The sequence below is a fragment of the Prionailurus bengalensis genome, chromosome A2, assembly GCF_016509475.1.
Source record: "Prionailurus bengalensis isolate Pbe53 chromosome A2, Fcat_Pben_1.1_paternal_pri, whole genome shotgun sequence".
NCBI classification, from domain to species: Eukaryota; Metazoa; Chordata; class Mammalia; order Carnivora; family Felidae; genus Prionailurus; species Prionailurus bengalensis.
Genome location: NC_057348.1, coordinates 13,634,257 through 13,648,057, shown reverse-complemented (window position 1 = coordinate 13,648,057; position 13,801 = coordinate 13,634,257). Strand labels below are relative to the sequence as shown.

Genomic DNA, 13,801 nt, shown 5'->3' with positions numbered 1-13,801 from the left:
CAGTCTAGGGAGCCTGCTCCCGGTCCTCTGCAGCACTCCGCGCAGGCCCACCCGTCGCTCACCGGTCCTGGGTCTCCCGCCGGCGGCTACGCTTGCTCCTGCGAGCCATGCGGCCCTTGGCCACGTTCTTCCGGGCGGGGCCCACCTTGATGGAGGTGTTCTCCAGGGCTGTGGTCCGCAGGGCGATCTTGTTGCCGCTCTGCAGGAGGGATGGCGAGGGGGTCACCTGTGTGTCTCCCACCTAGTAAGCCCCCCACGCACTTCTTCGTCCGTCAGAGCCCCAGATCCTATCTACCCACTTCTCGCCTACTGACCTGCCACTCACTGGGCCAAAGATGCATGTCCGTCATCTGCCCATCCATGCAATGAGCTGCCCACCTGTCCACCCACCGGTCCTAGGAGCTCTCCAAACAAGGCCCTGCCTCCTGGCCTGGGCCCACCTCCCCACCCCCAGGCCTCAGCCCCCCCCCCCCCCGAGGAAGATAAAGATAATACGGACACCCCCAGCCTCATAAGGCCAGGGTGAGCCAGAAGGAGGGCCAAACGTAGGGGCACCCAGGGGGCAAAGGAGGATGTACGTCCTGGGCAGAGGGGAGGGGACATGCAAGGCCTGGAGGTGGGACCAGGTGTGGAAAGGTGTGGTTCCAGAGGGGACATCCTCAGGATCAAAAGCTGAGGGGTCACAGGAGCAAAGCAGTGGGGGCAGACCTGGGCCCCTGAGGATGGACGGGACGTGGGGATTCTGGGAGCCCCAAGGGTAGGCAGAGTGGGGTGGGGGTCTGGAAGTCCCAAGGGTGGGAAGATGGGGGGCTGAACCTTCAGCAGCAGCTCAACGACGTCCATGTGCACCAGACCCAGGACTGACTCCCCGTTGATGTGGGTGATGAGGTCCCCAGCTCGCAGGCCCGCCTCCTGGGCAGGGCTTCCTTCCTCCACGCTCTGGGGGTGGATGGTAGGGTCAGGGGGCTTGGGACCCACAGCTGGAGACCCCGGCCCAGCTGGGTCAGCTGTGGGACCCCAGCAAGCTGCTGCCACTCACGTGGTTTCCTTGACCTTGGGTGCTGGCAGGGAGGGAACGGGGCCTGGGCTGGGGGGAGGCAGGACATCACACCCAGGGTGCATCTGCGGGCGTGGGGCGGGAGCTTCGTGCCCAACTGAGGTCTCTACCCCTCTGTCCATCCCTGTCTGTCTTGCCCAACCCCCTCCGCCTAAGTAAGAGGGGCTGCAAAGACCCAGGTGGCACCAGCTCCCTGCCCTGGGCTCCAAAACCTTTCGGCCAATGAGCTTGCTTTCCCAAGACTAGAAAATGCGGCTCCCAAAGTGAAGTGCCTTGCCAGGGTGAAGCTAGACTCAAACCAAGTCCCGCTGTTCCTGCCCACCCCGAGGCCAGCTCACCCAGACAACGTGGTGCACGGTATAGACATCGCTGTCGCCCATGTAGACGCGGATGGCCCGCAGGCTGAAGCCGTACTTCTTGCCCGAGCTGTGGATGACAATGGGGGGCCGCAGGCTGCCGCACACGGGGGACGGGTCTCGGCTTGGAGAGGAGTCTCGGGACGACGGGTTCGAGGACAGTGAGCGTGGGGACAGAGGGCTCATGAGGGGGCCGCCGCTGCCATCATCTGCAAGGACACGGGTTGGGGGGGGGGGGTCACTCCCTCGCAGGGACGAGGGTGGGGAGGGCACCTCCCCTTCCCACCAAGCTGACCATTCTGGCTGCTTTGCTGCTGCTCCAGTGTCCCAGGCACGGTCCCCCGATCAGGCCTTTGCACATGCAGTGCCCTCCGCCAGGAATGCCGGCCCCCCAGCTCTCCCCGTGTCTCGCTCCTTCCCCCTTCCTGTGGCACAGCCCGAGCCCCGCGGTTACAACAGACGTGGACGGACAAAGCAAAGACGAGGCTGGGCCACGTGCGTTACCGGCCGTGATGATGAGCGACAGGGCGGACACTGAGGCGGACTTGGGCACACGGCCCCCGCTGGGGGAGGCCCGAGACTTCTCGGGAGCTGGGTCTCTTTGGCCCCCAAGGCGGCGGCCTCGGCCAGCATCCAAGGCCCGTGGTGTCGAGTGCCGGGTACCGATGCTGTTGCTCCGTAGGCGTGCGTGGCTGAGGGCGGCTGGGTCAGCTAGGGGTCAGCAGGGTTGGGGGTCAGCCCGGCCGGTCTCACCACTCAGTCCTCCTGCCCTCGGCAGGCAGAGCCCCTTCCTCTCCGGTCAGCGTGGACCCTAGTTTGGCTACCTGGCCTTTCTTTTTTTTTAATTTTTATTTTTTAACGTTTTATTTATTTTTGAGACAGGGAGAGACAGAGCATGAACAGGGGAGGGTCAGAGAGAGGGCGACACAGAATCTGAAACAGGCTCCAGGCTCCGAGCTGTCAGCACAGAGCCCGACGCGGGGCTCGAACTCACGGACCGTGAGATCATGACATGAGCCGAAGTCGGCCGCTCAACCGACTGAGCCACCCAGGCGCCCCTACCTGGCCTTTCTTTAGAGGGTTCTCTCTTCCCACACTTCCTTCCTCCACTGCTCTCCCTGGAAAGCTCCACTCTGCAAGTCCCTTCCTCTAAGCAGCCTTCTCCCACCCGTCAGACCCCCAGCACCCCTCAGAGCTCTGCGGTCTCACCCCCCTCTCCAGTCCCATCCTGATCCAGTGAAGCTGGGGTTATCACCCCTAGACTGGGAGACAAGCTGAGGCTCGAGGCTTCTCTGGGAGCCCCGGCCTCTCCTATCTTAAAGCCTTTGTCAGACAGGCGAATGGTCTCTCTGGGGAGCTCCTACTTATCCTTCAAAACCCATCTCAAATAGTCCCTCTGGGAAACTTTCTACAACACTATCCCGCCCACCCTGGACCTCACCTACCAGAAAGGCTTGAGGGCTTGGGCATCACTGCGGTGGCTGCTGGGGGTGGATCGGGCTCCCCCAGAATGAAGATGGGCCTCTTGGGGCCCGCAGAGGCTGGGCTGGCTCCCTCATCCTCTGACGAGAAGGCAAACTTGGGCATCGTGTCCAGGCTAATAGTACTCAAGAGAGACGGGCTGGGGCCCCGCTCGGGCTGGGAAGACGACGGACAGGAAGTACCAGAGGACGTCCAGGACCTCAGGCTGCTGCAGGGAAGGGCCAAAGTCACACTTGCCAGGCGCCGTCGCCCCGGGACACCCAGTTACCCCTGGCAGCCAGATTTGAGCACTCAGCCCAGAACCAGAGGGAATTCGTAAATACAGGGTGAGTTCCCTCTGCTTGCCCCGTCCTCTGCTCAGAGAATTGGCGTTTTTTAAAACCCAGCTTCTGACACTCATCCTCTAGTAGACATTGGTTATTTCTGTTGAGTCTGGTCTTTGAGGAACGGACAGGAGTTTGTTAGCGAAGGGTATGCTGGCAGAGGGAACGGAGCAAGCAGAAGCCTAACAGTAGGACAGTGCACGGCTGCTTTATGCCTGCTGTAGTAAGGGACGCAAAGCCAGAGGCAGCAATGATAGGGGCCACGCTGGCAGGGGTCTGACAGGCTAGCCAGTGTGTCTGACCCTTTTCTCCTGGGCCACCGGGAAGCTCCTGGCAGTGTTAGATTTTGTGGTTCCACCTCCCAGCAGGCTCGGAAGCTGGATCTGCTCATACTCTCCAGCCCACCTACCGAATATCCATGCTCAGGCGGCGGCCATACTCGCCCTCGCCGCTGCGCTCCCACCCTTCCTCCCGGTCCTCGCTGAAGCTCCGTTCGGCGAAGGTTGGCGTGGGCTGGGCGGCCAGGAACTCGGAGCTGCTGTAGACCTGGAAGAAACAGAAAACATTAGTAACAATTGGTGTTACTAATCACGAGTCCGACTCACGATCCCAGGGTTGTGGGATCAAGCCCGGCATTGGGTTCCATGCTGGGTGTGGAGACTGCTTGGAATTCTCTCTCCCTCTGCCCCTCTCCCCAACTCACACACACACATGTGCTCTCTCTCTCTCTCTCAAAAAAAAAAAAAAAGGAAAAAGAGTGAGCTTAGTTGAGTGCTTCCTATATGCCCCGTGCTTCCCTGTGAGTCACTTCCTTAAATCCAGACTCACCACATCCCTAAAAACAGCAGAGTAAAGACACCCACTGTACAGATGGAGAAACTAAGGTTCAGAGGGGCCCGGCTACCAAGGGGGCCGCAGCCAGGGTTTCTGCTGCTGATCAGGACGCTCTGCCTGGGGCCCAGGCCCACAAGCAGCAGGGAAGGTTTTCTTCATCAAATTAGAAACAAAGGAAGGAAACTTAAGCTTGTGAGGCTATAAAATGTGGCACCCAGCACAGCAGCACTGGTCACAGTCGCCCAAAAGTGGAAACGACCCAAGTATCCACCAACCGATGGGTACACAAAACGTGGTCCGTCCACACAGTGGAACACTACTCAGCCACAAAAAGGAACGAAGCCCTGCACACACGATACCGTGGGTGAACTCTGAAAACATCCAACTGAGTGAAAGACACCAGACACGGAAGGCAGACTGCGGGTGGCCCGGGGCTGGGGGAGAGGGGAAGGGGAGTGACTGCCCACGGGATCGGGGGTTCCCTTTGGGATGATGGGAACGTTCTGGAACCAGAGGTGATGGGTGTCCCGACCTTATGAATGCGCGGAATGCCACTGAATTGTAGTTTAAAATGGCTACGATGGGGCGCCACCCCTTTGACCTCTGCTGCTGCAGCTGCTACCCTGCCGCCACCTCCCGGGAAGAGGGGGAGGCAGGAGAGGAGCCCACGTTTGTCCGGTGGCTGCTTTCTTGACTGTGTTCGCCACGTAACTGAAATCACTGCTTGAAGTGTTGGCATTCATGTTAATTATGGATGCAATTCTGCGTATCTCGCTGTGACTCCGAAAACCGTAGCGTTGGCGTCGCGGAAAGGTATGTCATTTCCAAGGTCATTTCGTTAAAGGTAAAAACGCTACCCCGCCCCCGCCCCACCAATCGATCAATCAATCAATCAATCAATCAAACGGCTCTGATTGTATATTTCATACGTATTTCAACCACCATGACGACAGAAAGCAGCAGAACCCCGCCCCCAACCTCGAACCAACATTTTGCAACATCCCCAGTGCCGTAGCTAGGTCCCTGGGCCCACCTTGCTGAACCGGTGGGAACATGATGAGAACTGGGGGATCTCCGTGGATGACTCCTCGTCGTTGGTCTCCTCGTCCTCGGAGCCCAGGTGGCGGTAGCGTTCCGAGCGCGCTGCAGGACGGAAAGGCACGTACAGCCCACCCGATGCCCCGAGGCGGCCGCGAGGGCCGTGGGGTGATCTGGGGAGGGCGTCCCGGGGTGGGGAGACACGGTCAGGGCAAAGGCACTGAGGTGGGGCTGTGTCTGGTGTATTTAGGGGCTACGGGAGGCTTGAGTTGGCAGAGTGAGGACCTGGCCGAAAAACTCCAGCTGGGTCCCTAAAAACCTTGGGACTGTGGGTGGGGATTCTTGTGTCTGACCCTCGGGAGCCTCGCCCTTGAGATGGGTCACCCAGAATTAGGTGATCGTGTGCATCTTAAACATAAAGGATGCTCCCCACTTTACAGAACAGGAAACAGCTGCTCAGAGAGGACCTCTGACACGCCCAAGATCACACAGCAAGTTCCAGAGGAGGTGCTGGAAGCCTAGAGCATTTAACCTGTGTGGCTGGAGCCCCAAGTAGGCAGAGGAAGACTTGTCTGAGCCCACCCACAATGTCGGAGGGGCTCCCTCCACAAGGTAAAGCGAAGCGCCCCTCCCTCCCGTGTGACAGATGAGGCACCGTCCTTGGTCAGGGCTGGACGCTCAGGAGGCTGAACCTGCTAGGGACGCCAGGCAAGGGTCTGCCACACTCAGTGCCTTGGTTTCCCCTCCCACAACCCAAGAGGATGCGGTGGCCTCCGGACCCCAGAGGCACAGGAAATCCCAGCCAGGGAGGGGGCAGCTGCCGGCAGACACGCTCTGATTACTCAGAAAGCTCCGGAAGTCAGAAGCTCCAGGTCCAGGGCGAGGTGCTTGGGTGGAGACCCTGGCAGACATCCCCTCCCCGCCTCAGGGGCTTGTGGGATAGCAGAGCCCACCCCCTTGACACCCCCCCCCCCCCCCCCCACTTACTGTCAAAGTAGCTGGTGTCATCCTCAGCTTCGAGCTGTGGCACGAACTCAGCTTTGTGTCGCAGAAGCCCTGCCCAGTCCAGTGTTCGGAAGAAGGGGTGCTGTTTTACCTCGTGGGTGCCACCTGCCAACACATGCCTGGCTCAGCCCTGCGTGTCCCTGTCCCCCACTGCCCCCTGGGCCAAATTTGAGCCCCAACTTGGCCAACACAGAGCCATAAAGATGGCGAGGGGAACAGCCGCTGTTTAAGAGCCTGAAGACAGAATTGGGGCTAGCCCCCAGGCCCTGCTCTTTCCTCTGCTGGATTCTGAGATCCCAAAGCCCTAGGAGGGCTTTCTTTCCAGCCTTCTCTATGCATTTCTACTCCACGGAGCAGAGAGCTGACTGCGTGAAGGGATCCTGTTCCCCAACCTCAGCCCCTGCGGTCCTCTCCAGTGGCTAAGCTTCCTCATGGACATAACCTGTAGTGGCTGCGTGAGTCTCGAATAGTCCTTTAACCATTAATTAGGTGGCTGGGGAATCTGAACAGTGGGATCCACTGGGCTGGGCCTTTGAGGACCTTAGGACATACCCCACGGTGACCTTGTAGGCTCTCACTCAGCCTCAGTGCCCCTTGTCTGCGTCTGACCCAGATACCCGCTATTCCTTCAAGGTCTTACGCTAGTTCCCGGTGAACTCCTATGCGTCCTTCAAAACCCCAGCCCCAAGTCCCCCTTCTCTATGCAGCCTCTCCCCATCCCACGTCCACATACCAGTGCCCAGACGGTCCAGTGGGCTCTGTCGGAGCAGCCTGGTGATGAGGTCCTGGGCATCTGCTGGAAGGGCCTCATCCCCTTCGGGCCACATGATCTCATCTAAAATGAGAAGAGGGAAAAATAAGTCAAATTAAAAAAATAATAATAAACGTAAAATAAAATAAAAGAGAGTGAGAGGGTGAGGACAGCCCTTCATAGCACCTCCAACCACCTCCCCTCACTCACTGTACTCTAAGCCATCAGCCTTTTCTATTCCATCAACACACCAGGCTCGGTCCCACCTCATACCCAGCCTTTGCTGTGGCTGCACCCTCTGCCCAGAACACCTTCCCCTCTTCTACTTTTGGGACTCCCTGCTGCTCCTTCAGGTCTTTACTCACACCGTCACCTTGGCGAGGCCTCCATGACCCTCTATTTAATGCAGCACCCCCCCCCCCCAACACCTCTGGTACCCTATCCCCTCCCCTCTTCCTGCTTCTTTTCCTGGGCACTTTTTTTTGTATCTGATGTTCCCTAACTTGCGTGTTTCTCTCCCTTGCTGTCTCGCCCTTGGCCATGTCCCCAGTGTCCAGCTGGGGCCAGGCACACCACACGTGCCCAATCCACACACATCGCTGCTCCCTTCGCTTAGGGAAACTGCTGCCCAGAGCCCCAGGGCGGCCAAGACTCGAACCGGGGCCACGGTGGGGGAAACGCACCACTGACCACCTGGCCGAAGAGTTCCTCGGGGGTGTCTCCGAAGAAGGGCACACAGCCCACCAGGAATTCATAGAGGACGACACCCATGGCCCACCAGTCCACCGGCTTCCCGTAGCCCTGGCGGAAGATCACCTCGGGCGCGATGTACTCAGGGGTCCCACACACCTGGGTCAGGCAGAATGGGGAACAGGAGGATGGCCTTCAACTCCAGAGAGAGCACGAGAGGGACGGAGAGGCCAAGGCCAGGCTGGGAACGGGGGGTGGAGAGAATTACGGGGCGGGGGGCGGGGGGGTGCGGTTTATTTTCTCCTTCATGCTGCAAAGTCTCCCCGCGTCCTGAGGGTCAGGATCCAGATAGAGGGGGGCGGCCCCGCACCCAGGGCCACCTGCCCGCTCGCACACCTGCTTGTCCACGAACTCCCGGGTGTCCTTCTCGATGTGGCCCTCATAGAGGTTGGTGGCCATGCTCATGAGCCCAATCTTGGACAGGCCGAAGTCGGTCAGCTTGATGTGGCCAAGTGAGGTGATGAGCAGGCTGTGGGTGGGCGGGTGGTGCACTCAGGGCTGGGGGGCCCGAGGTGCGTGGCTTCTCATGCCGCCCCGGAACCTGGTGCCACCCCAGGTGGGCTGGGGTCCAGCCAGGGCGGCTTAACTCCCCCGAGGGGGTCGGAAAGCACTTCCCGAGCGCGGGCACGTCATCACGAGGACCGACAGGTCTTGGGGCAATACTGCCAATCTGGCAAACGTCTCGGGGCACCCACCGGATGCAGCTGGTGTCGCTACTGAGCACCTACTGTATACTCCGCTGTTGGAATTTACATCTCCCGAGAATCATACCATCTCCCCGCTGTGCATGAAAACGCCTGAAACCCACAGTATATTTTTGCACACGTGGCCATTTTTTGTTTTCGCTAAATGCTTTCTTTGCAAGCCCTCGTTATTTATGTTTCCTGTCGAAAAACGAACATACCTTGAGCAGCTGCTGTATACAGAAATATTTCTGTGCACCTCCTGAGGGCACCCGTTTTTAAAACCTTGTACACCTCCCATGCACCCTGCTGTTCTAGTTTTCCCGTCGGCTCAAGGATATAAACGCCTTGCCAGATGACAGAACCATACGCACCACCTTTAGAAAGTCGCCGTTTCGCGCACCTCCTGGTACCTCGGCTGCTTAATTTCTGGAGAGCTGCGTATAGCCAAGTGGTCTGATAAACCGTTTACTTGGCACAGAACTGCATCCACGGACTCTCTAAAGGAACGATTCTGTGCACCCACTGTCTTTAAAAAGTTCTGGGGGTGCCGTGGTGGCTCAGTGGGTTAAGTGTCCAAGTTCGGCTCAGGTCATGATCTCATGGTTTGTGGGTTCGAGCCCCGCGTCGGGCTCTGTGCTGACCGCTTGGAGCCTGGAGCCTGCTTTGGATTCTGTTTCCTCTCTCTCTGCCCCTCCCCTGCTCGCGCACTCTCTCTCTCTCTCTCTCAAAAATAGGTAAATGTTAAAAAAAAACACAAAAAAAACCTTTCCTTCTTACAAACGAAATGATAATGAAATGATCCGATGCCTGGGATATGCTTCAAATTGCCCGGCATGGGGGGTGGGGGGACCCAGGGATGGGGAGGAAGCAGGATTGGCCAAGTGTTGGAAGCTTTGGAAACGGGATGGATGTGGGGAGTGCATGGGGGGGGGCACTGGACCCTTCCTTCTGTTCTGGGCTGAGTTATGTACCTCCAAAGTCACATGTTGACGTCCGGACCGCTAGTGACTACGAACGTGACCTTATTTGGAGACGGGATTGTTGTGTGATTAGTTAAGAGGAGGACGTCCCTGAGTACAGTGACCCCTCATCCAGTATGACTGGTGTCCTTATAGGAACGGCATTTGGACCCAGACATGCAGAGGGAGGACGCCATGTGAAGAGCGGGACAATGTCGCCACAAGCCAAGAAATCACCAGAAGCTGGGGGAGGGTCCTGGAAGAGATCCTTCCCTGGGGACTTCAGAGGGAGCCCTGCTGCTACCTCGATCTTGGACCTCTGGCCTCCAGAACTGTGAGAATAAACTTCTATTGTTTAAGCCGCCCAGTTCTGTGCTACTTTGCTCTGACAGCCCCAGTGAATGAATGCGCCTTCTCTTGACTTTGGGATGCATTTGGAATTTTCCAAAGTGAAAGGAGAAAATCTCTCTCTCGCGTGTCTATCGTGTGCGCCTGTCTCCCTGAACCCTCTGGGGCTGGGCACCGGCCTGTGCCATTTTGCAGATGGGGGTCCCGAGCCTGGGAGGGGCAGGTGCTGCCTTGGGGTCACTCAGGAGACCCCACCCCACTCTAGGATGATCCACAGACCTGACGGCACAGAGCATATTGACAAATGTTGCGCACAGAGGCCCAGGTACATGGCAGGTGCCAAATACATACTTTATTTTCTAAGCCGCTGGCAAACTACAAGACGCCTGAAAACGTGCAGGCTCTTAATGCTGACGTTCACACCCCCCGTGCAGCAAGAACCTAAGAAACTCGAGCTCCTTGCCTGGTATCCAGACGGCACTTGATATCAAGAGCAGCCCCTTGCTCTATAAATAGCAAGTGCTCAATTAATGCAGGGGAGAGTGCCTTGCAAATTATGTAGGGGTTATAAACCACGATGGATTATTCACACACATGTCTCATGGTCGCCCACAGAGGACCTGGAATGCAGTAGGTGCTTATTAGGTGCTAGAGCAAAATAAACTTCCCAAGGCTCTCAATGAACATCTCTTCCTGTCTTCCCTGCACAAACACACAACAGGTGCTCAAGACCTGCACAGTCCCTTTCTCCACACAGAAGGTCTTGCAAAGGGCACGTCCCTGTTCCCTATATACAGCCGGTGCCTCCTAAATGCACGCTCTCTCCTCTTGTGCCGCGGTAACTCTGTGAGTGCACAGTCCCTTCCCCTGTGCGTTGTGTGCACCCTAAAGTGCACATTCTCTCTTTGCCTGACCGCATCTCCATAAATACAACTATCCTCCCCTCGCATACAGCAGGTGCCTCTTAAGTACCTGTCCTCCTCTGTATACACCAGGTGCCCAAAGTTGCCACTGCTCCCTGTCTTCCTGCTGCCAGGGGCCCATGGGCCAGCAGGACCTGGATAGGCGGGCAGCTCTGAGCAGCCCCAGACCCCAATCAGAGGCCCCGCTCCCAAAGCCCCAGGCTGCTCACTTGTCAGGCTTGAGGTCCCGGTGCACTATGCCGTAGTTGTGCAAGTACTCCAGGGCCAGGACCGTCTCGGCGAAGTACATGCGGGCCATGTCCACGGGCAGTGGGCCCATGTTCTTCAGAAGTGTGGCACAGTCACCACCTGTTGGGGGACACATGCGTTCAGAGGCCCTGGGCTCTAGAGCCTTGCTCCAGGCTTACGAGACCCTGCAGCAGCCCTGCGAGGACATGGTTCCTTACCCTGTACACAGCCAGTGCCTCCTAAGTGCTCGTTCCCCCTCCTTGCCTAGAAGGACCTTGAACAGTGCACACCCCTGCACCACCTGAAGGCCCTGCTCACTCTTTGACTGCAAACCTGATCCAACAACTCTTCTCCCTGGCCCCCAATCATCCTGGCCCTTCCGACCCACACCTCCCGCCCTCCTTCCGTCCTTGCTCTTACTTCTGGCCCTCAGGCCTCTGCTCCCTGGTACCCACCCCCCCTGCCTAGGATGTCTGGGTCCCACCCTCACACACCTCTTTGGACTCCCTCAGCCCCAACTGCCCAGGTTGGACCCCCCCACCACAGGCTGAGGAGCTCCCAGGGCAGGCAGGCTGGGACCCCAGGGAGGCCGGAGCAGACCCTAGCTTGGTCAAAGGAGGGACTTTCTTCTGGGTAGGTGGTGAGCTCCCCGTCACTGGAGGCACGCAAGCCCTAGTGACCGCACCTTCCACATACTCCATGACCATACACAAGTGGCGACGGGTCTCGAAGGAGCAGAACATGCTGACCACAAACGGGTTCTCGGCAAAGGTGAGGATGTCACGCTCCACAAAGACCTGCTGGATCTGGTTGCGCAGAATCAGGTTCTGCTTGTTGATCTTCTTGATGGCAAAGCGCTGCCGTGTGTCTCGGTGCCGCACCAGGTAGACAGCCCTGGGGGAGCCGGGTTCGCCGAGGCTTGAGACCGAGGCCCGGGCGGGCAACGGGCCCCGACCTGGGCCCAGAACCCAACCTGCCAGGCCTCTGCCCGCGCTGCGCCCTACAGCCGGGACACCCTTTCTCCTGACCTGGCCCCTCTCCAAAAGCAGCCACCCTATGGGTTTAAGCTGCCTTTCTTGGTGTCACATCGATATGACAGAGATGGCCCTTGGCTTATGTCTTCACGGCAGACTGAGACCCCTGCAGTCAAAAGCCCCCTGGCACCAAACTCAAAGTGCTTTAAATAGGGCCCAAATGAGCAGATTTTTAACCGTTGAGAGCTTGCCAGCTTTGCATCCGTAGTGCAACGATACCAAATTTACTAGCCATCCGGAAGACGAGCCCTGGGGCTAAAAAGACCCCACGCCACTGTTCCCTCTTGGAGCTCCCTGACCCAGACTCCTGGCAGTGCTGCTGAGCCAAATCACCTAGACGCAGAAGCCCCTTCTGGATAGTCTTATCCTGTGAAGGACTCCCCCTCCCACCCCAGCCCCACGCGGACCTGTCAACGTGGCACTAAAATAATGCTCACTGCTCACTACCGCCACCACGGGGCCATCTTTTTCCTTGTATACCTAGAACTCCCTACACCTGGGGCAGGTAATGGCCTAGACCTTGGCGGAGCCTGTCTGAGACCCTGGCCTGGCTGTACTGTGTCTCTACTGCCCTCTTCAGGCCTCAGCTTCCCGGACTGCACATTCAGGGGCCGCTGGACCTCAGGCATCCCCGTGGGCGGCTGAGAAATCAGTCCATGGGGGACCCGAGGACTTACCCGTAGGCCCCGTTGCTAATGAGTTTGATGGTCTCGAAGTCATTCTCACACGGCTTCCTCCGTGATGGGCCGACCAGGGCACGGCTCTAGGGGGCAAAGAAGGGTCAGGGTCCTGCCCCACCTCAGAGCAGGCTGGGCTCTTCCCGCCTTCAAGTCCCAGCCACTGGTCCCGACATCTGATGCTACTTTCTCCTTCTAGACTTCTCAAACTCAGCTTCTGAGTTTCTGAGCTTTGGCTGGAGCCACGTCCTCCTTCCAGAAAACTCCGAGACATCTTCCAAAACGCCCCTTTCCAGTATCCCCTCCAGCCTTGCCCTGTCCAACCGCCAGGGCAGGGCACTCGCCTCTACCTTCTCCCTCAAGTCACAGGCATTTACTAAGCAGCTACTACATGCAACACGTCCGCACACCCAGCCCCTCCCACGGCTGCCTGATCTACCTTGAAAAGAACCCGACAGGTGGGGGCGTCAAAGCTCTGTGACTTACCTCCGGGGACTCAGGTGCTGGAGGCTGTCCTCCCTCTTCAAGGTGACTCAGAGGCACCATTTCTGTGAGACAAGGGAAGAGCCTCAAATGATGCCTCCGTGCCTGTGCCTCGATCGCCCAGAGATTTCCCAAGGCCTCCAGGGCTCATCCTGGGGACGTAGTGCCTCCGCTGGACCGGCTCCCACGATACCATCATTGCATCATCGAGCCCCTACTACGTCCAGACCTTGGCCAAACCCAGCCAGAGTAAGCAACGACTGAGGAACTTTCCAGAAGGACCCGTGGGAAGCCCAGCCTCTGAATGGCACAGCCATCATCCTGGCTCCGAGCCTTGGGCCTGTTAACGCAGGCTGTGACATGGGCCCTCTGGGTCTTGGCTCCTAACATCCTCCTCAGCTGAGGGTGTGGCCCAGAGGGAGCCCCCCACCCATGCCGTTTTCTGGCCCTAGGGCTTTGGCAGAGGGGCGGCCCTGAGTGAGCGGCTGGTGCACATGAGCCGTGATGATGGCACTGAATCATGACAGTGTCTCACGGTCACGGAGCAAGGCTGGGATGGGACAATGGGGTCTCACGGGTGAGGGAGGTCTGGGTTTGAATACAGCCTCTTTTACTCAGTAGGTTCCCCGCCGGGGACACTGGATAGATGACCTGCCCCACAGTCTCAGCTGCCAACTGCCCGGCCACTTTCTGCTTCCTCTGACCCTGGGGCCGCCCACGGCACCACCTGCCTTCATTGGACAGCCAGGCACAGCCGGGGCCACACAGCCAGTCGACAATCGGTCTGGCCTGGGGCCCGCCGAGGTCTGAACCCCTGCTCGACCTCATCTGCCTGGAGCCTCAGCCTTAAACGGGGACAATGGCAGC

General features: G+C 58.4%; 1 protein-coding gene across 26 annotated transcripts in view; it reads right to left on the bottom strand.

Annotated features, from left to right (window-relative positions):
• Positions 1 to 13,801, bottom strand: part of MAST3 (microtubule associated serine/threonine kinase 3) — a 36,965-nt gene that overhangs the window by 3,300 nt on the left and 19,864 nt on the right. For 17 of the 26 annotated variants that reach the window (XM_043587035.1, XM_043587036.1, XM_043587044.1 and 14 more), the window contains 15 exons: positions 12,938 to 12,999; positions 12,452 to 12,537; positions 11,426 to 11,634; positions 10,722 to 10,860; positions 7,933 to 8,065; positions 7,530 to 7,695; positions 6,829 to 6,930; positions 6,078 to 6,200; positions 5,086 to 5,195; positions 3,628 to 3,764; positions 2,859 to 3,103; positions 1,918 to 2,124; positions 1,396 to 1,622; positions 817 to 939; positions 63 to 199 (listed from right to left, as the gene is read on the bottom strand). In XM_043587035.1, coding sequence (XP_043442970.1) covers positions 63 to 199; positions 817 to 939; positions 1,396 to 1,622; positions 1,918 to 2,124; positions 2,859 to 3,103; positions 3,628 to 3,764; positions 5,086 to 5,195; positions 6,078 to 6,200; positions 6,829 to 6,930; positions 7,530 to 7,695; positions 7,933 to 8,065; positions 10,722 to 10,860; positions 11,426 to 11,634; positions 12,452 to 12,537; positions 12,938 to 12,999 — 2,206 coding nt within the window. Of the gene's footprint in view, positions 1 to 62; positions 200 to 314; positions 940 to 1,395; positions 1,623 to 1,917; positions 2,125 to 2,858; positions 3,104 to 3,627; positions 3,765 to 5,085; positions 5,196 to 6,077; positions 6,201 to 6,828; positions 6,931 to 7,529; positions 7,696 to 7,932; positions 8,066 to 10,721; positions 10,861 to 11,425; positions 11,635 to 12,451; positions 12,538 to 12,937; positions 13,000 to 13,801 lie in introns of those variants that run through there. The other 9 variants (XM_043587032.1, XM_043587019.1, XM_043587025.1 and 6 more) reach the window with 2 other exon arrangements.